The 22199-nt window shown below is 44.8% G+C and overlaps 1 protein-coding gene across 1 annotated transcript in view; it reads left to right on the top strand.

Annotated features, from left to right (window-relative positions):
- LOC109294323 (myosin-16) overlaps positions 1-21430 on the top strand; it is a 49941-nt gene extending 28511 nt beyond the window's left edge. The window contains exons 23-43 of the mRNA XM_019512625.1: positions 406-510; positions 1405-1491; positions 1674-1819; positions 2802-2892; positions 4818-4874; positions 5919-6005; positions 6670-6915; positions 7192-7309; positions 7486-7613; positions 8360-8556; positions 9772-9904; positions 11544-11760; positions 12347-12483; positions 12628-12731; positions 13496-13688; positions 14427-14630; positions 16435-16560; positions 17554-17724; positions 18470-18670; positions 19114-19337; positions 20131-21430. Of these exons, the coding sequence (XP_019368170.1) occupies positions 406-510; positions 1405-1491; positions 1674-1819; positions 2802-2892; positions 4818-4874; positions 5919-6005; positions 6670-6915; positions 7192-7309; positions 7486-7613; positions 8360-8556; positions 9772-9904; positions 11544-11760; positions 12347-12483; positions 12628-12731; positions 13496-13688; positions 14427-14630; positions 16435-16560; positions 17554-17724; positions 18470-18670; positions 19114-19311 (2946 nt within the window). The 3' untranslated portion in view covers positions 19312-19337; positions 20131-21430. The remainder of the gene's footprint in view (positions 1-405; positions 511-1404; positions 1492-1673; positions 1820-2801; positions 2893-4817; positions 4875-5918; positions 6006-6669; positions 6916-7191; positions 7310-7485; positions 7614-8359; positions 8557-9771; positions 9905-11543; positions 11761-12346; positions 12484-12627; positions 12732-13495; positions 13689-14426; positions 14631-16434; positions 16561-17553; positions 17725-18469; positions 18671-19113; positions 19338-20130) is intronic.
- Positions 21431-22199: the final 769 nt, after the last annotated feature.

Genomic DNA, 22199 nt, shown 5'->3' on the forward strand with positions numbered 1-22199 from the left:
AAAAAAAAAAAAGGTTGAAAACCACCGATTTAGAGATTTTCAGATCTGCTCCATGTTCTATATTTATTGCTTACTGCAGAATTCTTGTGGCTTGGCTTATAAAATATGCCTCAATACGTTTCCTGTAGCTTCCTTCTCCCCTCTCCTTCTGCTTCCCCTAAAACATTTCTTATTTGGAATATGCAGAGAAGTTTAAAATCTAGAGAACATGAGTTGTATCAGCAAATAGTTGTAGCTTCCTCCTGTTTGATGTCTAGAATGGGGGAGAAATGATTAACAGGGGTCCAGATTCTGGCCTTCCCTGAGTTAAAGAACTGCAGGTGAGTCGTGGTACTTCTCCTTGATGCTGCTTGAGGCTTACTTGGCTGGTTCTGACCTGTGCTGTATTAACTTCCCTGTCTCCAGGCGCTGGACCACAGAGTGCGAACTCTGAGTTCAGATCTCGCTGTCCGGGATGACACGATTGCTAAACTTCAGAAGGAAAAGAGGGCTTTGGAGGAACTTCACCAGGTAAAATATCTGCTGCATTGTGTTTATTTTACTCCAAGCTCATCATGCAGTTTATACTCTGGTAAAAAGTAGAAATGATGTCCTTTCACCAGGAGATGATAATCACAGCACAAATGGGATGGGATCCGAGGTCTTAACTCTTCTGGGACTTTCTGTTTCCCTAGGAGTTACTCATTGCAGAACAGTAAAATCCTGCCAGTTCACATCAGTGGCTGAGAAATCTAACGCAAATTGCTAAATTTTGTGTGAATGACTGCAAAGTGCATCTTGTGCTATTTGGACATGTCCATTGCTAGGGCCTTTGGGCAAGCAAAATGTTTTTCTTATGTACAGTATCAAGACGGCTGCCAGTGTCAGTGCTTAGCAGATAATAAGTTGTAATAATTACACATAATATTAGCAATAGCACTGAACTGGCAAATGTTCTGAAGTATAATTACTAGAAGTGCTGAAGTCCTAGCAATGAAAACCCCATTACAGTCCTCACTTGCTATGCAACGAGTGCCATGTTTTCTATACAAGTGATGGCGTATGGACTGGTCAAGAAAAACATGAACTGAGTTTTTCAAACTCAAAAAAATGAGTTCTTCGGTAATAGCACATAGTGCCATTAGAACAAATTCTGCAGATCATATTGAAGACTTATCTAAGTCTGTGGATGTTTTGCCCAAATAGGCCCTGAGCAAGAAGGGCTGCAGGACTTTGCTTATGATTATTAATATCTATTAAATTTTTAATTTAAAAAACCTAGGAAATTCCATGAATCACTTACAAACCGTTTAACCCGATGAGCCCTCACTGAGAGTTGGTGTAGAGACCATGCTTTTCTTGGCTGGTACTTTTCCATACACTGCTGGCCACTGATGACATTCTCCTCTTTGTCTGTCTTCCTAGAAAACTCTAGATGACTTGCAAGCTGAGGAGGACAAGGTGAATCATCTGACCAAAACCAACAGCAAACTTACCACTCAGATCCATGAGGTGAGGAATGCTTGATACAGGACTTTCATTACTACAGCATTTCATCTAACAACATGCGCGGGTTTGATTACAACACACTGAACACCGCTGGTAAACTTCCACTGGACTTGTCTCTACCGAGCCAGTTTGTCAAAACAATTTTTGACCTTGATTCCACTCATCTTTTTTTTCTTCCTGTTCAGGTGGAGGACAACTGGGAGCAGGAGAAGAAGATCCGTGGGGAAGTGGAGAAGGCCCGTCGAAAGGCAGAGGGTGACCTCAAAGTGACCATTGAGAACCTCAATGAGATGGAGCGAGCCAAACTGGATTTGGAGGAAGTCATTAAGAAGTAAGTGTCAATTGAACCAGAATCTCATTGACTGCGAGGATACAGTGGAGTTCAAACTGTGCAGCACCAGAGATCTGATGGTCATAAATGCATCCAAAAAACCCGCTTCCTTAAAAAATGACTGGTAAAGTTTGCCTTTATAACATGGCATCTTCCATTATTAACCTAATGCCAAGCAGAAATGTTATACAAGGGTTAGATTAGGGGACTAAGCATCATTTTACCAGCTGATGAAATCAGTATAATCACCATGACGTTGTGAAGTTTAAATGATTCTTATTTCTATAAGACTTTTGTGATCCTTGAACAAAACACATTACAGAAATGCTAAGTAGCATTGATAAACAGCTCGTTGTTACAGTGTTGCCATTGACTACCCCAGTGATGGGTCTGCCAGCATTTCTTTGACATACCTCCACTTAAAAATTAACTTAAGGGTACAAATTAACAGCTATGTATTATCCAAACCACTAATTTTGTTCATTAAATGGCTAAATAACTAAGTAAATGAATACAGCTGCTAATAAGTAGGTGCAAGCCTTAATAATGCTCATCTTTGCACAATGATCAGCAGGAAGTATAAGGCTGCCTCAGTGCAAGTATGAGTGAAGGCTATGCGTGGACATAAGTACAGTCAAATAGTAGGGTTAGTCCTCCACACTATGTAAAGCTTCAAACCCTTCCTGGCACATTCTGCTTTCACTTTTAGGAGTGAATTGCAAAAAGGGGCCAGAAATAGGTGTGACTGAGTACAAACAGGCTTAGGTACCAATGCGTATTATGCTAATGAGGCTGTTAGTTATGCATTGCCTTCTTAACCCTCCTTTCTGCTACCAGACAAGGCAGAAGGAAGGATTCCTTAAAAACCTCTTTTGCATTTAAATACTGGGTTGTAAAATCCCTGTAAAAAGTCCCAACTACCCCGAGATGCTCCTCCTGCCAAGATGAAATCCCTGAAAGTCTCTTGCGACTCTTCTTGCAGGAGAGACATGGAAATCAATTCTGTCAACTCAAAGATGGAGGATGAACAATCCCTGAATTCCACGCTGCAGAGAAAACTGAAAGAGCACCAGGTACAGAGCACTTGGATTGTGTTCACCCTAACATCCTCTTTTTGTACCCTATTTCTTGTGCCAGGGTCATAGAAATTACCCAATTCGTATAACAAGTTAATCCACACTCCTCAAAAGGAGCTGGATCAGCCTACGGAGACCCTCATCATTAATCAGAGACAAAGGCCATCACTGAAAAACTGCTCAAAATGAAGCCAGTCATGCCAAACATTTGTGACTCTGGGATTAGATTTTCTATATAGCATTACCGGACTGTGAATCTGGAGTAACTCTGCGTAGGTCAATACAGTCACGCCAGCATTCTGGGTAGGGTGGGATCTATTCCCCATTTCCCCAGGAATGAGGACAAATGTCAGTTGCTTTTTCTTGTCATGATTTATAAGACAAAATCCTTGGAAAATATGCTTTCATGGAAAACAGCAATTCTGCGCTTTTTGATCTATCTGCTCAAAACAGAGACAGGGCCCTATGATTCCTTAAGCCCTCATATATGTCATGCAACTGTGAAGTGGCCTCTTCTTTCCCAGGTCAATACATCATTCTATAGAGCTCAGCTCCGATACACTGCCTTCCTTTTAGGGAGATTTTTTTCCCCTTAACTGCTCTGAGTGAAGATCTAGGCTGTGGAATCACTTGCCCTGTAATTCACAATAAATCGATGGGTTTATCCCCACCTTCGGTCTTCGGTTCCCACTCCTTTTCCCAGACCTCACTTCCTGCTGTGCTTGTATAACTGCAGTTTCTGCTTTAACTTAAAATTCATCACAGATGTCCTGTCACATTGGTGCAGCAAGAAGGAAGCCGATCAACTGCAGGCACTTTCTGCTCTGCTGGTATCTAGCCAGCGAGTATGGCTGGCTGCGAGTTGAAAATCAAACCTAGGCCAGGGACTCCTGTACAGCACTGACTCCTCTCACTAAGAGCGGAGGTGTGGCCCAACAAGAAATGCTTGGTCCACAGGAATGAAAGAAAGCACTTGGTGTAAGACCCCCACCGCCCAAGGAGGCTTTGTGGTGCCGTTTGGAAGAGAAACGTTTTTTGTTTTCATCCAAAATAATCCCGTTTCTGGTCTTTCATCAAAAAGGCGGTATTTTCCATAAGAAAGCCAGCCCCATTTTTCTACCAATCAGCCTTTGAGGCTGCAAGGCATCTCCTGTGTGGGGGAGATGGTTACCCACCATCTCCCCCACACAGGAACCAGATGAATATATGTGTCTTTGTCTGCAGAAGAGAAGACCGAGGGGGCATTTAATAGCTGCCTTTAACTCCCTGAAGGGGGATTCGAAAGAGGCTGGAGCTGGACTGATCTCAGTGGGGGCAGATAACAGAACAAGGAGCAATGGGCTCAAGTTGCAGCAAGGGAAATGTAGACTGGACATTAGGAAAAAGTTTCTTGCTAGGAGGGTGGTGAAGCACAGGAACAGGTTACCCAGAGAGATGGTAGCATCTCCACCCTTGGAGGTTTTTAAGGCCTGGCTGGATGAAGCTATGGCTGGGATGATGTAGTTGGGGCTTGTCCTGCTTTGAGCAGGGGGTTGGACTAGATGTGACCTCCTCTGGTCCCTTCCAACCCCAATTTTCTATGATTCTGTGATCTTGCCAAGGATCAAATACCTATACGTGACATGATATAAGATGTAAAGCTAATCAATAAGAAAGTCCCAGTGACAATGATGTTTGTTACTTGAAAGACCTATTCTGGATCTTTTTTGGTTTATTTAGGGCCAAATTCAGCAGCCTAGGAAATCCAGTCAGAGAAGTGGATAGGTCGGAGGTGTTCTGAGTACAGAGTGAAGAAGTTAGAACTTGCATACGTACTTGCATAGTTTCCTTGTGATTGCCACAGTCCTTCATACTCAGATATAAATGCTGTGCCATTTGTTTTGCTTGTACTATAATTTGACGTGGCAATGTGTATCCTACAGGCCCGTATTGAAGAGCTGGAGGAAGAGCTGGAAGCTGAGCGTGCCTTGAGAGCTAAGGTAAAATTATCCTTCCAAAGGGAGAAAAACTCAGCAAACTGAAAACACCACAGGGATCTCAAAAAAGACTGTAAATTACTATAAAAGGCTTGGTAACGTAATAAAAGAAATAAACCTTCCCCATAAATGACTGAAATTAGCAATTTCTGTCCAGTCACCAGTAGCCTATGGCACGTAGATCCATCACTGCAAATGCCATAAGCCAGTCCTCTGACTAGACGTCTGGAGAAAAGCTAGTACATGAAGAGGACTTGCAGAGTGAAGTACCCTCCCGTTGCTGGCAGGGGCCTTGTGGGTCAGGGAAGGGGCAATTTGGGGGAAGCTGGCAGAACTGGTTATTTTCTGTCCTGTGCGTCAGCCCCGAAGCTATCCCTCTGTCTCTTTGCACAGACATAACTATGTATGCGTCATATATAGTAAATCTCACACAAATTGTATGGGAGTGATTGAGAAATATATGATCAGCCTTGGTAACGATGGATAATTCATGCTCAGAAAGACCGTATAACTACGGAATACCTGAAATGCTTCCTGTGACTAATATGCATTGATAGCATCAGTAATACCAGACATTTCCAGCTTTGATTCTCTTTCCCAATGCTAGCTAATTAATTCCCAACCAGGCAATGAGATAGGTGAGTATTATTAGCACAATTATACACATGGTGAGACTGAAGTCCACCACTTATGCCTTCTGCCTCCTTGGCTAGGTCCATCTGGCCAGGGAGGCAGAAGGTATTAATGGTGAAGCTGGGATGAGAGCTCAGACATACTTGCTTCCCCATCTGTGCCTCATTCATGATGGCTGATTCCAAAATGACCACAAGGCCACAGGAAGTGACCAGCAACTGGCTTGTAGATTACCCAAACCTTTCCCTCCTTTCCAATGAATGGTTGGATAATAAGTGTAAGCAGCTGGCCATGAGATATTCTGAGGGTTGACAAGTGATGTGTTAGTCCAAAAAGCCTGGGAACCACTGTACTAGGAGAAATTCACTGACAAATAAGGAACAAGTGAGAATGTCACTCCCACCTTCTCCCTAGGTGGAGAAACAGCGCAGTGATCTCTCCCGTGACCTCGAGGATCTCTCTGATCGACTGGAAGAGGCCGGAGGTGCCACTACAGCCCAGGTTAGTCCATCGGCAATAAGTGCATCTGACCCCTTCATTCCCTTTTCTCAAAGAAAGTAAAATAGTAATGAACTGGGAATCTCCCCAGGAGGAGACTCTGCAGAATCAGCCCTGAACTAGTAAGCAGCCAGATTTCTATACCATCCTCCATTCCCAACTGCCTCCCAGCCCCACTCCAAAACACCACCTACTTCCAGAAGAAGTGCCAGAGACTCCATGGTTCAATAAGCCATAAATTTCACTCTTGCTATTGATATTAGATGAAAGACAGCCCAATACTGCAGTGATGGGTAGCAGTATAACACCCTAAACTTGGTAGGTGAAAGATTTTCTGATGGAGCTGGTTCACCAGCCCATAGAAGACCTGAGCACATTTCCTATGGGGTCCAGAATGAAAAATATATGGCCTGAAGTGCAGAGAATGTTCCTATTAGAGCTTCAGGTGGTCAGCATGCAGGTGGTCAGCTCAGTCTTGAGGGGGCAATCACAGATTAATTAATGCAGCTGCCCTAGGGAAGGATGCTACCCAACAGCATGAGGCAACTGAAGCAAAAATGAAAGGCATCCAACGCCCTGTCAAAGAAAGCAGCTCCCTTGAGATATGTGCTGAGAATCTGGGCCTCCCCTGCTCCCAGCTGATGGTTCGCACACTTTCTGTTCTCAGATTGAACAGAACCGCAAGCGGGAAGCTGAGCTGCTGAAGCTGCGGCGGGAGCTGGAGGAGGCAGCCCTGCAGAGTGAAGCGACTGCCTCCACGCTGCGGAAGAAGCACTCGGATGCCATGACCGAGATGGGGGAGCACGTAGAGAACCTCCAGAGGGTGAAGGCCAAGCTGGAGAAAGACAAGCAGGTCATGAAGGCTGAAATCGATGATCTCAGTGCCAGCATGGAGTCTCTCCAGAAATCCAAGGTAAGGTGTGAACAGCGGGTCACTCCGAAACGCAGTGGGGCTGCATGTGCGTAAGTGCGGACAGAGCCTGACCCACTGCGCTTTGACTTAACATGAGATAAAACAGTCGTTTAGGGCTTGACTCCATGAGGATCTTCAGAGTGCACTTTTTGGACTGCTTGCATTGTCCACATAAGCCATTTCATTATAACTGTGCATAAACTGGATGTGCAAGTAGAGCAGGAGTTGATGCCTTGAGTCTTATTCTGCTTGACTGACCTCACTGTTGGCTTGCAGCTGAATTCTGAGGCCCATGTCCGCAAACTGGAAGACAACTTGGCTGAGGCCAATGCCCGGCTGTCAGAGATGGAGAAGAACCAGGCTGAAATTAATGCCATCAGGACCAGGCTCCAAGGTGAACCCCTTCTCTGCCTTGACATCTCGGTGCCACGCTCTGCCCCTCCTCATTCTTCAGTCTTTTCTGTACCTCTGCTGGCCCCTCTGCCAAGCCTTTCTCACTTTATCTCTCTTTTGGTTCATCTGGACTGAGTTACTTCGTCTCATGCTTGGTCTTTGCACTTGATTCTGCAGCTGAAAACAGCGAGCTGAGCCGGGAGCATGAGGAAGCTCAGAGTAGGCTTACCCAGATTGTCCGCATGAAGACTTCCCTCACCTCTCAAGTGGAGGAGTTCAAGAGGCAAATCGATGAAGAGTCCAAGGTATGAATGACAGTCGGGCAGAGTGCCATGGAGGGGGTTACAGGCACCTGTGTGCACTGCTCCCTTCAAATAAGGACTCTTGGATTGTGTTGATGACTCGGCTCACAATGGTCCACAGTAGGGTACTAAAAGCCAATTATCACTAGCACCTTTTATCCACAGATCTCAGTGCCCAGAACCATTAATCTCTGCTCCAGCTCATGTGAATGAGGAGAAAATAAAGTCTCCTGATTTCCAGGCTGATGCCTCATCACCTGGACCATGCTACTATTGACTTAAAATGAACTACAATTGGAACAAGCTGGGGCAAAACTTTAGCTGTATATCAAGTATATTTATGGCTATGTCTGCTAGCCTGGAGACACTCTTCATGCTTCTCAGGCTGGCTCAGTTTACCCAGTGGATCATTCCACCATGAATTGATCCTAAGTCATGGCAGGGAGTTGTCTCCCATCTTAGAGCGAGATAGAATGGGCTTTCCTGATCACTCAAATGAAGCATTAGTTTGATGGGAAGACTGATAATGATGGAAGGCCAAATTCATGCCCTTAATGGCAGGAGTGCAATTCAGTCATTGCAATTGCGTCTTTGTAGTGAGAGCAGAAACTGACTCTACGACCAGAAACATATTTTGGTTGTGGCCGTAAGTGTTTCTCGTTGGCTCAGAATTGAAAGCCCTGGGAGCAACTCCAGGGCATTCTTTGGTCAAAAGGACAAATAAATAGTGATGCTTTTGGTATCTCTAGTCTCGTAGTACTGCTGTTGTCAGCCTGGCCAACACCAAGCATGACCTCGACCTGCTGAAAGAGCAGATGGAGGAAGAGCAAGAGAGTAAATCTGAGTTGCAGCGCCTGGTCTCCAAGCTCAATACTGAAGTCACAACGTGGAGGACAAAATATGAGACCGACGCCATTCAAAGAACAGAAGAGCTAGAAGAAACCAAGTGAGCTTTTAACTTTTGTGGAGCTACAGAGGGGAACTACTGTCAGGAGTAGCCAATGTCATTATTTAGTTTGGCAGCTGAAGGAGTTAGAGTTTATGTCTGTGAGCTATTGGAGCTTAACTTGAAAAGATAGAGAAAGTGAGAGCATTCTGGCCCGGAGGAGGAAAGATGGAATGATGTCTGCAATAAATATGCAAGGAAGAGTGGGAACTAAAACACCTGGTCTCAAACAGAGCTGACCCATTCATGGTAGAGACAGATTAGAAAACCCCTCGCACACTGAAAAACACCCTGTAGCACCTGCAGTCCTGTTGAAGTCAATGACATTACTTGTGGAGTACTGAGCTACCAAACTAGAGAACAGCGGTCGGCATGTGGCCCTTAGGGATTGATAGAAGGGATATTATCAGAGCTGGAAAGGTTAGAAACCTGAGCCATCATTGGTGGTGAGCCCTCCAGAAAAATGTACTAAGGATCCTTCCCCCCTCCCAGTGGCGGCATGGGTTAGAGATCTTGGAGGTGTCACTCTGGGTTATATTTCTTGATTCAGATCTAATAGCTCTGTTTCATTTTAGATGGTATAGGCCAGGTATGGAGGGATAGACTGGAGAGCAGGGAGGGCAGGGATCAGTTTCTCCTTGCTGTGCTCCTACCCGTTACATCCCGGAGTGTAAGGCCAAGATTGCTCTTGTGCCAATGGACCAGCCAAGGGTAGAGGGCTGAGCTGGGACACCCACCTTCCACATCAGCCAGCCTCTGGCACCTGTCAAAGGATGTTGTGGTCCCCTCTCCAGCTTCCCCAGCGGCTGACTTCATTCTGAGTCGGAAGGAACGCCTCTGGCGAGTCCTACCACGAAGGTGTCTTTCTGCCGCACTGCAGGCTGAAACAGCCCTATTACTGTAACTTCACTGAGCTGCCTGTATTCGTGTAATTGCTTGCAAAGTTGGTTGGCCTCTGCAGTAAAATTTGATGGGTTGAAACGAATGCTGCCCAACCACTGAGAAGCCATGTGGCTAACTGAAGTTCACAGAAAACTAAACGGTGCTCAAAGCCCTGGCAAGAGAGGATAGTAAATTTTTCAGTCAATTTTCTTTGGGTCTATTGACCTTGATGGTATTCCTCTGAATGTGCATGAGGAGGCAACAGCAGGGGAATCCTCTTTCTCTTTTCTGTTTAGTTCATGCTTTAAAATATTCCTGCCTTTCCACGCTCAGGAGAAAGCTGGCCGCGAGGCTCCAGGAGGCTGAGGAGACAGCTGAAGCTGCTCAGGCACGAGTTGCCAGCATGGAGAAAGCCAAGCAGAGGCTTCAGATAGAAGTGGAAGACCTCACTCTAGACCTGGAGAAGGTAAGGGATCCCATGATTCAAGCACAAGATCCTGTCTAATCAATATACCCCAGGAAGTTGTAGGTCCTGATTCAAAGCCCTCCATTGGCTTCAGTGAGCTTTAGATCAGGCCTGATCCACATTATTTTTAAGGTCTCAATAGCACACCCCAATGCCAGTAACAGCAAGGAATTAGATTTATCCCATCATGTATATATTCAGAAAATGGTGGCAGAAATCCCACAGGGACATGCAGTGTGTGCCCCTTAATTAGATGAATTAACCAGCTTCTGGTAGCAGCAAAATCAAGAGTGCATATGGAGAGCCAGCTATTCTGTGTTGCAATACAAGGTGATCCTCTCTTCTGCAAAGCTATGCCTACAATGACATTTTATGTCCCATTTTCCACTTTTGCACTACCACTGTTCACAGCAGTGGTAGGAATGCTATTATAGACTACCCACTGGTGTTTGAACCACCATACCATTTTACCTTTTTTTTTACCGTATCTAGAAAACACGATAATGAAAAAACAGCAATTAGTGGCGCCACTGCTTTGCTACACTAGTATCTCCCTAATTGCTACCAGCAGCAGAGGTGTGTCAATGATAGTGCAGTCACAGGAAATTGGAATAAAAATGGTAGTTAAACCAGCCTAAGGGTAGCTCTAAAGCCCGCTGAAGTTAATGGGTCTCTTTCTGAGGCTAGAGAACATGCCCTGAGAGCTGACAACTGTACCACACTGTATTTGTGTCGAGCGAGGGTTTGTTTCAGCACCATTCTCCTTAATGCCACTATTATTTTCTGAATTGGTTCCTGTACTGTGTTTATTAACATGGTATGTGAGCTTGGATAAGGATTGTAAGAGACTGAGAAACATTTATGGGCAAAGTTGTGAAGCTCCAAGAAAGAAAAATACACCTTTATCCATTTCCCTTTATGACGACACAGTTTAACACCATCTAAACAGGGGAGTCCCTGTTCCCCTGAGCGCCGCAAGGAGTGACCAGGAACAACGGTCACAAGCTGGCAGAGGGAGGGTTTAAGTTGGACATCAGGAGGCACTACTTCACGGTCAGGGCGGCTAGGGTCTGGAACCAGCTCCCAAGTGAGGTGGTGCAGGCTCCCACCCTGGGGGTTTTTAAGAGGAGGTTGGATGACCACCTTACTGGGGTCGTTTGACCCCAGTGCTCTTCCTGCCATGGCAGGGGGTCGGACTAGATGATCTGCTCAGGTCCCTTCTGACCCTAGAAACTATGAAACTATGAAACTATAAAATAGTTTTAGATACTGTCTTGTTTGCAATTAGACTCAGAGTAATTCTGAAAGAGCCACAGGGTGCGACAAGGAAGGGAATGACAAATAGCATATCCGGGCAAGAAATATCTGGAGTGGCAAATGCTGGTTTCACAACTGCCCTGGAAGCACAGAAGCAAAGGAGACTTTCACACCAAAGGGAACTCAGTGATCTTGTTAAATCCCTAACGGCAAGGAGAGAAAGCCTAGTAAAAACTGTAATTATCCATTCAGAGTGACCAAGGGGAACTGCCAGTCTGTAGAGCTGCTGCCAGTTTTGCCATGGCTGGCTGGCAGGACATGTAAAGAAATGATGCGGAAAGAAAAACTTGTGTACAGTGGGCACTTGGCTTTCTCCCTCCAGGCCAATGCTGCTTGTGCTGCCCTGGACAAGAAGCAGAGGGCTTTTGATAAGATGCTGGCAGAGTGGCAGCAGAAATGTGAGGAGCTGCAAGTGGAGGTCGATAATTCCCAGAAGGAGTGCCGCATCTACATGACAGAAAACTTCAAGCTGAAGACAGCCTACGAGGAAGCCCTAGAGCACCTGGAGTCTGTTAAGAAAGAGAACAAGACTCTCCAGGGTAAGTACCGGTTCAGTGTAAAAAACTGCCATGAATCCCCAGTAGCCTCTGGATTCTTACAGGATCATGTTTTCCAGCTTGTCCTCAATTTCCCCCTTTTCAGCAGTGCTTTCACATATTTTTGATGCCTAGTAACAAGCGTAGTCCAGATTCTGCTCATGGGGACAACTTGACCAGTCCTGTCTACACACATAAGCACACACGCAAGCACACTGCACAAAACCAAGGCACATTGAGAATGCAACTGAAGTGCATTGCTTCAAGGGGAACCACTCTAGAGGATACCTGGGGGGGCTCTGTAGGCTTTAGTGATAGCGCACAGATTGGAGAGCACATTGTTTTTGTAGCCTCAGGATTAAAGGTAGAAGCAGTAACTCCTGCGCATCCATGCAGGGCTTATCTCTAAGGCCGCAGAAGATGAGGGAAGCTGGACTAATGGTTAAAGCACTGAACTAGGATATGTGAAACTTGGATTTTGTTCCCAGCTCTGGCCTTGAGCTCTCTCTCTAACTCTGAGCTGGTCACTTAACCTGGTTGCAATGCTGGAATTAGCCCCTCATGCCAAATCTCCATTTCCCTTCTTCAGAGGAGATTAAAGATCTGATTGACCAGCTGGGCGAGGGAGGGAAAAGCGTGCATGAGCTGCAGAAAATAAAGAAGAAGCTGGAGATTGAGAAGGATGAACTGCAGGTGGCGCTCGAAGAAGCAGAGTCTTCCCTGGAGGTAACAACTGTATAGTTGTGAGAGCTGCCTGTCGGGGCCCGGTGTGCAACCAGCACATCTGCTGGCCTTTTTCCAGGGAATGATTCACTTATATTTTACCTCTTAAGAGCCGTTCTTTCATACGTCTTGTACGTCTGCTGACAGGTTGAAGAGAGCAAACTGGTCCGCATTCAGCTTGAACTGGCGCAGGTGAAAGCTGATATCGACAGAAGGATCCATGAGAAGGAAGAAGAATTTGAAGCTACACGGTATGAAACTGCTCACCCATACCTACTTGGGGCCTTTGGACATAATATGCAGTGCCGTGGTAGAAGGGGAACGAATAGTCTTGCATACAAGTCTGTGTTTGCTCAGCTGATCTGTTGGATAGGATCTGACATAGCTGATGTATTACTAGATTATCTTTTGTAAAGAAACAGGTGATTTCAAGAGACCCTGGGTCAAATTAAATTCTCGGCTCTACCTTTGGAGGGTAACCAAAGTGCCCCAGATGCTGTGCTTTGTAAAAGCAATTTCTGGCTGATTATATATTTCCTGCTTACCATAACAGCGGAGCTGTCCACCAAGAGTTAAGCTACTCTCTAACAATTAGGTGGTTCCAGGATGAAACCTAATGAGCGGGACAGATTATTCCACAGTTACCTATCCTATGGTTTTTGCATCTTTCTCTGAAACAGCTAGCCAGCAGTCACTATTGGAGACTGGATATTGGATGCATATGAACCTTAGGGCACTTTAAACTTCCTGTATGTTGATCTGCAGTGCTTAAGTGGCAAAGCGGAAAGGCTTTGGTCCAATTCAAGCTTGTACTTATCAGCTTAATGGACTCTAATGGAGGCCTTTGAGAACAGTGTGGAGAAAAGATCTAGGAGCCCAATTCTGAACAGTTCCCTGAATGTTCCCTCTTTACTATTTTGGGACTAATTGCTTGACATTATCCACCTACTGCCAAAGGCTGGATCCAACTCAGTGTACCAGAATGTGGCGACTTATGCTTCATTGGTCTCTGCAGGAAAAATCACCAGCGTGCGATTGAGTCCCTACAGGCAAGTCTGGAAACAGAAGCTAAGGGGCGTGCTGAAGCTCTCCGGCTCAAGAAGAAGATGGAGACAGATCTGAACGAAATGGAAATCCAGCTGGATCACGCCAACAGGAACAACAGTGAGCTTGTCAAGACCCTGAAAAAACTGCAGCAGCAGATCAAGGTAAATTGGAGAGGTGGATGCAGAACCCTGCAGGGAAAGCTGTATCCAACTCCATCTGGTGACCTATGCATCTAAGAAAGGGATGATGCAAGGAGACAGTGTCAGGTCAAATTTGCCTCTAAATTTAGGTTTTGTTATCAAAGGGCCTGATTTAAAACAACACCCTACAATGAAAACATGGTTTAACAGACCTTCCCCTGCAGTGCATTCAGCCCAAACAGTGCAGCGTGTGAGACCCTGGAAGTGAAACAGCCTGGAAAGCAGCTGAAAAGTGAAACTTGCCCATCTATTTTCATTGTCCAAGTACAGGGAATTGCAAAGAATGCAAAGGACATGAGAAGGGCAGAAAAGAAATAAATCTTTTACATTTATTTCCATTTTCTTAAATTTTCTGTTTTAAATGCCAAAATCTCAACTTGTGCATAATTAGGGTAATTGGAGCTGAGAATGTGACTCATCAGACTCTCCAAGGTATTTGGGTAACACAGAGAAGGGGGTTTTTTTATATATTTGCAGGCCAAATTGTTGTTGATGGATTGATACTGTTGACATCAGTAACTCCACTGAAGTCAGTGGATCTGTGCTGCTCTAAAGCAACCATAAGTGAGATGAGCATCAGGCACATTGATTTTGAATCCCTTTCTTTAAAAGAAAGCAGAGCTGCCTAACAAGCCCTGCAGCACCTCGAGGCATCTTCTGAGCTCTTGTTATTCACACTGCTCCTTTTTTTGCCTGCAGGATCTTCAGATTCAGATGGACGAGGATGCCCGCCAGCATGAGGAGCTCCGTGAACAGTACAACCTCCAGGAGCGCCGCCTCAGCCTGCTACAGACAGAGCTGGAAGAAGTGCGGTCTGGCCTGGAGGGCAGTGAGCGCTCTCGCAAGCTCCTGGAGCAGGAGCTGGTTGAGATCACGGAGAGGCACAATGAACTCAGTGTGCAGGTAAAAGCAAAAGCCCACCTGTTTGCACAGACCCCCATGCAGGCGGGTCTGCTTCTGATGCTAATGTATCCAAAGAAAGGCTGGGATCGAGAAAAAGTTACTAGGCAGTGAAAGAATATTCTGAAATTGGGAATAAAAATCTGGTGATTTGCCAGCAGTCATCTGCAAAGATGGCAGGACTTGGCCCATAAAGGATAAATAGACATTAGGATTCATGGGAAAAGGCCTATCGAATTTAGGGGGGACTCAGTTATGCAGGTTTCAAATTAAGGGAGGAATTTTGTAAAGCACTTAGTATTGGCCCAGCTCTGGTCCCACCAAGACACCATGATAACATGTCTGTCACCTTAAGCACGAGCACAGTGAGGACTATTCTGGGCACTTCTGAAGATCCCACCCTAACAATTACAGAGTGAAGAGCTGGTTCCATTCAATTCAATGGCTGATTTGTTGCCGCTTCCATGTCGCCACATTTCATTCACGGACTTTAATAGAGGGTGAGATCCATGTGACTAGAAGTGGGATCCTCCTATCGAATCTAATGGGAAATGATATTCCTGTTGAAACATTTGTGGACTGGCTTAAAAATTCTATAGATGGTTTATCATTCTTCATTATACTTGATAGGCCTTTTCCATAAAAGATGGACTTAAGCGTGTTAAGGATTCCCAAAGAGGGAGAAGGTATAAAATATAAATGGCTAGAAAGGATGGCTAACAAGAAGAGAAGTTTATCTGTATTGAGATTATAATGGGACATTGTTCATCCAAATTGAGTTATAATGCTATTTTTATTCAGATAATAAAAATACAGCTCATACACTTGTAACTGAGTGATGAAGAAAGACTAAATTTCTGGCAGCTAAGCTGCTGTTTCCATGCTACGTTTTCTTTTCTTGGTTGCTTATCCTATCAAACCAATACCACGCAGAACATGTATCACCCTGTGTGGCACGTTGACACACAAACCTGACACTGATGTGTGAATGAAGAACCTGCAAATCTATACAATGCATTTCTTTTTACAGGGATATTTTTAACTGTAGAGATCTTAGTATTTGGTCTGTTTATAAAAAAAACCCAAAACATGATATTACCTATTCCTAAAGTAAATGATAGCAGACAGTAAAAATTAAATCACCTGAAGAGATTCAGATATCCTACGAAGCCCAAATAACTATATGCTAGAACAGGGGTGGGCAAAATGCGGCCTGGGGGCGGGATGTAGCCCGGCAGACCATTCTATCTAGCCCGCAGGGCCCCTAAAAAATTTAGAAAATTAATATTTATCTGCCCCTGACTGCCTATCATGCAGCCCTCGATGGCTTGCCAAAACTCAGTAAACGGCTTTCCGCCCAAAATAATTGCTCGCCCCTGTGCTAGAAGCTCTCTCGGGCAGGGGCTATGTCTTTTGTATATCTGTAGACTGCCTACCGGAGGGGATCCTCAGCCAGAACTTTGGCCATTGGATTCTACTGCAACCTAGTTTTGAAATAATAATACGCACTCATCTACGCACACAAATTCAATGAAGCTGAACCACAACTAAAGACACTAGTAGACAAAAGCATTCTGATATACAAATAACTAACCCTGGAAGGCCAGCTACATACTTGGGGTAAGGTCAGTGACATTAAACCCTGGATAAAGCGCACTCCCTTTAACAACATGTTGCCTAATAGAAAAGAAAGCAAATTCTCTTTGCGAATCAAAGTGCAAATCATCTGCTTCAAGGCCAAGTACAAGGGCTCCGAGGAGAGGAGCTGGGGTTTGCTGGGTTCCTGAGTCTTTTCTTCCCTTTCCAGAACCAAAGCCTGTTGGTGATAAAGCGCAAACTGGAGTCTGACCTTCTGCGCATCACAAATGAACACGAGGAGATCATCAGTGAGTACCGGGCAGCGGATGAGAGAGCAAAGAAGGCCATGTCTGATGTAAGTTCCATCCCTGTCCTTAACGATGAAACGGGGAAGCCGACAGGATCTGTATCACATTCTCGCATCCACTGCTTAATTCTGCAGTTCGTCATCATAAACCGTAGCGCTTCTGTAGCGTTTTGCACCCCTCCAGAGCAGCGTGCATATCACCTCATTTGTGCATCAATACAGCCAAGATAATCTGAGTTGGGAAATAAAACTGAGGGAATGCGGTCTTAACAGAGAGATCTTCTACACAACTGATAGCACCTAACGAATACTTCCATTTCCCCTTCATTGTACCCCTTTCCTTTCCCTTCCTCCCCAAGTCACGACACGTTTGGCTTATCACTAGTGGCAGCATGTACAACTGAAATGCTGAATCCTGAAGCCCACTTCATAATATCTATCACGCTTCTGAGGAAATACAGGGCCCACTTCCCTCTACCCAGTTAACCCCCTTCATAATCAGCAAGGAGGACAGAAGAGTGTTGAGCAGGCAACTAGCACATCAATAGTCGGAGATTTAATGCACAGCATTTCTGCCTGAAGAGGTTGAACTTTGTCTCTCTTGTGCCTTCAGTTACTGCTTAATTTTACAATATCTTCACCTGAAATCTATGGTATGTTAGGATTTACCTTCTCTCCAGGGGCGGATAGATGGCATAAAGTTTGGAATGTCTCTAGGCAAAAGGAGTGTCACTGAAGTCAGAAATGACTGACTTAATCACAGACTGGGGAAACACCTTACACTCTTATAGTACTATCAGCAAGCACAAAAACACTTGCCTTGAGGCCTGATCCCAAGCCCAGAAAGTAAACCAGATTATTTCCATTCCATGTCTTTGGATCAGGCCTTTAGAAAGCCAACCTATGCTACAAAGAACAGACGTACAGAATCTGTACTTTTTCTCATATGCCAGCATGTAGACATCAGGGCTCCATATCTTAACTTCCAGGGCTTAGTATGAATAGTCTGTGCTGACAGCCAATTTCTTACTGTCCTCTTAGGCTTCCCGTATGGCAGAAGAGCTGCGTCAGGAGCAGGATCACAGCATGCACCTGGAAAAAATCAAAAAGAACTATGAAATCACGATAAAAGACCTGCAAGTCAAGATGGAAGAGGCTGAGCAGTTGGCCCTGAAAGGAGGAAAACGAACTATCATGAAACTTGAGACACGGGTAAGAAAAAAATGTACAAGTCCACTGAAATAAAGTTCTTCCAGCACACCTGTCTAACCCTTTCCCCTGACCTTAGCATCCGTGTTCAAGAGAAATAGCTGAAAAGGAAAGGAGTGTTGTCCTTAAAGGTTCCCTGTATCCCTGATACAGCAACATGAATTAGAGATAGAAACAGCTATTCTGGACATCATATTCCTTTGAATGCAAGATGCCACAAATTGTCTGACTCTCATTTTAAGGAAAAAAATAAAACATCAAATGAAGACACATCTACGGTGCAGATAAGAGCCAAGGGGGAGATAACAGCTTTTGACTTTCTTTTTTACTCAAATTAAGACACAGGACAGCTTAGAAGAAACATTTTGCTTCAAAAAGCACATCATATTAAAGGAATATGGTAGATAGGATCCATAGCTATGTTAAAGAAGTTCAGCTCTGCCTCATTGTGTCAAATGCAGTGTCTGGCTGGATCCTAATTACCCCTGGGCATGACAGTAAGACACAGCACAATTAACCCTCCTTTGATTGTCTCCCATCGATGGACAATCTACAAGCCCCTACTGGCCCCAGTGATAGTCTTATTCTTTTCTTTCTTTTTCCCCATACCTATTGCAATTGAAGCATAAGGTATGAGGATCTCCTGCTCCTGGGTCAGACTTTGCCTGTGATCATAAGATCTCTAGAGCCACCATTCTACAGCCCATCAAGACTCACTTGTTCTCCTGGATTTCCTCCTCCTTTACAGATTAAGGAACTGGAAACAGAGCTAGACTCTGAGCAGAAGCGCCATGTGGAAACAGTGAAAATTCTGCGCAAAAATGAACGCCGTCTGAAGGAACTGGTCTTCCAAACAGATGAGGACCACAAAACCAACCAGCGCATGCAGGAGCTGGTGGAGAAGCTGCAGAACAAACTGAAGACGTACAAGAGGCAAATCGATGAGGCTGTACGTACCCTGGACTTTAACTCTCCCCGGTCTCAGACACACAATACTATGCGATGCATGCAAGTGGAATGCCATATCTTTACAATAGACAGTGCCTCAAGTAGATATTCAGTCACAAGCTGTGGCATCTCTAGTCACACGGCTTTAATAAGCTCCTGTTTCTGTTGATAATACAGGCACCAATGAACCGAGAGCTATAAAACTGCCCTGAAGATAGGTGTTGCCCTTTGCAAAAACTCAGATCAATGCATGTTGTCCCCTCAGCTCTACCCTCAGAAATAACCTCCAACATATATGTGTGTAAAAGATATTATAGGTCCAACATTTTACTGTGCTCTTCCTCTGGCTGCCTATACTGAAGAAATATAGTTAGATTCGAGCTGTGCTAGCATTATCCAACGCAAAGAGTTGTTGTCAAAAGTCAAATGTTCTCGTGTGCCCAGGAGGAGCAGGCTAACCAGAGCTTGGCCAAGTACAGAAAGACCGTGCACGAGCTGGACGATGCAGAAGAAAGGGCTGGGATGGCTGAGACTGCTCTAAATAAACTGCGCACAAGGCACCGCGTCTCCGCCACCAAGGGGTTCACGTCTGTGGAGATCATCCAGGTGTCGAAGCCTTCCAAATCGGCTTCCGAGGAATAGACCTCTCTGCTCCGACCCTGCAGCAGGTAGGACTGAATATCTGCTTGCCTCGAGTTTATGATTTCATAAAGGAGGGATCGCAAGGGATTAGGAAAACACGGGTGGAGTTGCTAACACTAAATGACTTGGTGAATTCTCTGAGAGTGGTGACTGGGTCACTGCACATGGCCCTTCTTGTGCGGGAAGAGGTGTGCTGAAATGGTATCATCAGCATGGGGAGATATTCACATTGGGTACAAGGGGAAGAAATGATCAGAATGGCCTGCTTCATTCTTGCTAGAGGAAGCCTGCTTAAGGGCTAAATCCTTCCTTCCAGACAGTAACCTAGCACACCAGAGTCCTTGCTAAGGAAAGGCCCAGTCAGAGGCACTCTAGTTTGGCTTGATGGAGCAGCCACCCCCCATGCAGCCCTATGCATATCACTAAGATATGAGGACAGAGAAAGCAGGAATCCAAAGCTATACAGAAAAAATGTCCTATTGCCTTTCTCCCATGCAGCCAACTAGGAACTGAAGGAGCTGCAGAGGCTACTTTAATCCTAGAGCCCTGGAATGGGCCCTTCATTGCTCTATAACCCAGAATAAGTGGTGTTGCTCTTTCCTTCACATCCGTCACACAGAGCCTCGTAGAAAATCATAGTAGTGACACATAAATCAAGATTTGGTCCCATTAAGGGAAGCCATTGGCTCAATTAGAGCTTTGTTACCTGCTAAAGGGCACTGACATGGCCATTGTAGCATTCTCTCTTCTTTCTCCTCTTTATAAGCCTTTTAATAGTAAAGCATCAGCTACTACAATCTAACTCCAGTCTCTTTCCAGCGTGTCACACACCTTCCTAACAGCTGCCCATCGCAAGACTGCTATTATAGTGATGAAAACAGCAGGCTAGAGCTAACAAGGAGAAGCCCACGTGGGAAGAGACAGACAGAGGGATGGAAACAAGGAATGTATGCAGCTCTGTGGGGGAGAGACCTATCTCTGTGTCACCCCGTGAGAGCTTGAGGCTGCGACTTCCCCTGCGTGTCCTGCACCGTGAAATCATATAGGCATGTTTGCTGTCAGTGGAAAGGGGTCTGTTGTAACACAGACTTTGCATTTTCATGTCAAGGACGGAAGGTGTAAAGTGTCTGTGTGACCTGGGCTGTCTCTTGTAAATAATTCTTCACACTAATAGTCTTAATGCATAGTCTTAATAAAGCTTCCTGGATGAAAGAGAAACTCAGAAGAGCTGCTGGATTTATTTTTGCTTGTAGAATGAGAATGGGGGGCTTCAGATGGTTATAAGGCAGTGAGACCTGTGCGGGGTGGGAGCAGTAGGAGTCTAGAGGCTGTGGGGACGGTTACAGGGGGGAGCATCCCTCATTCTTTCCAACACCTCCCCTGCCTATCACTTGCCAGTTGAGAGCAGACAGACAGGGAAGGCAGAGCAACCACCCAGCTAAGCAAGCTCACAGCATCCCCAATGGCTGGCAGAAATACATATAGCTATTAGCTATGCACACAACCTTGCTAAGTTCAGGAAGAAGCAAGGCTATAGTGCTGAATATTTGACACTTTATACCCAGTGGATCATGCCTTAAATCTGCTCCCAAAGATGTTCACTGAAGGCTTGGCTCAGTGAAGGAGTTGAGAATCCCAACTCCCATTGCCATTGCTCTTACACACAGCAACAGACCCCTGGCATTGTGTTCTGAACTGCACCGGGGCCAGGGCAAAGAAAGTGCACACCTGAAGACAGCACTTCCTTAGAGATATGAGCAAGCTGAAAAGTATTTGGATTATGTGCCCTTGTCTTCTACTGTAGGCTATGACCCCTTCACATATACTGCACATAAATAGAAATTAGAATAAGGCACAGCAGCTGTTAGACAGGCCCCAGCGTTAGCTTGCTACAGAACTACAGGAGCAGAAGAGTGGCTTAAATTGACAGTTATTAGTTAAGAAATGCAAACATGGCAACTTTTTAACAATCGGGGTGACTATTTGAGACGAAAAAGGATGCTCTTGATCATTGAGACAGCTGCAATTGATTCTGAAAATGGATTTCAATAAATTATTATAATCCACCTGGCTCCTTCTAGGGAAATCATCAGTAGACATATCTTGGAAACACCTAAATGTTGCAGTATTCTCATTTTTTTTTACAGAATGTCCAATGTTGTGATTCTTTCACTGTCCCTAAAGTGATAAAACACCAGCAGGCAGGTATTTTCATCCACAAATATCTATAATTACCATTTATGAATCCAAACATGTTTTGTACTTGCAGTTACAAATCTGCATGTGCTTGCACGTAATCTGCAGTTGCCTGCATTTAAAAAAAGACCCACCTGGTTTTCTCAATACCTTCAAGTAAGACTTCCTCTGCACTCGCATTTTTTTCTGAAAATCTCACCGTGTTGCCCTAGCATTATTGAAATTCCAGCAGTGTTAGCACAATTATAGTAAAAATGCCAGTGACAAGTCAGGACTAACATCTAATCCAACCCAGCAAATCTGGACATGTTAAAATGGTAAGAATGCTGCCATCCTGCCTGGACTAGGATTTCCATTTTGCACTAGTGACGTATCTGAAGCAGCAGTCGATTTTCAGCAAATCTTCATTGTAGGCAAAGCCTTCATCTATTGAGCATTTAAAACTCTGAGCTCCCACAGAGTTTCTGGTTTGGCTGCTTTCACCCTCGCCTGCCAGTGAAAATCATTTTGTAAACCTAAAACTGTATTTAAATGCAATTTCGTCCCTATTATGTAATGTGATGTGACCTAGTTACATATCTTTAATCTGCACAACTAAAATGGTTGTATAATCAGACCAGTAACAACAGCAGCAATTGCACATCTCAAAGAGTGGCTCTTAATTTTCTGCGCAGTCAGCTCAGCCCTTTTTG

Source organism: Gavialis gangeticus, unplaced genomic scaffold (assembly GCF_001723915.1).
Source record: "Gavialis gangeticus isolate Ggan-Ray unplaced genomic scaffold, GavGan_comp1, whole genome shotgun sequence".
NCBI classification, from domain to species: domain Eukaryota; kingdom Metazoa; phylum Chordata; order Crocodylia; family Gavialidae; genus Gavialis; species Gavialis gangeticus.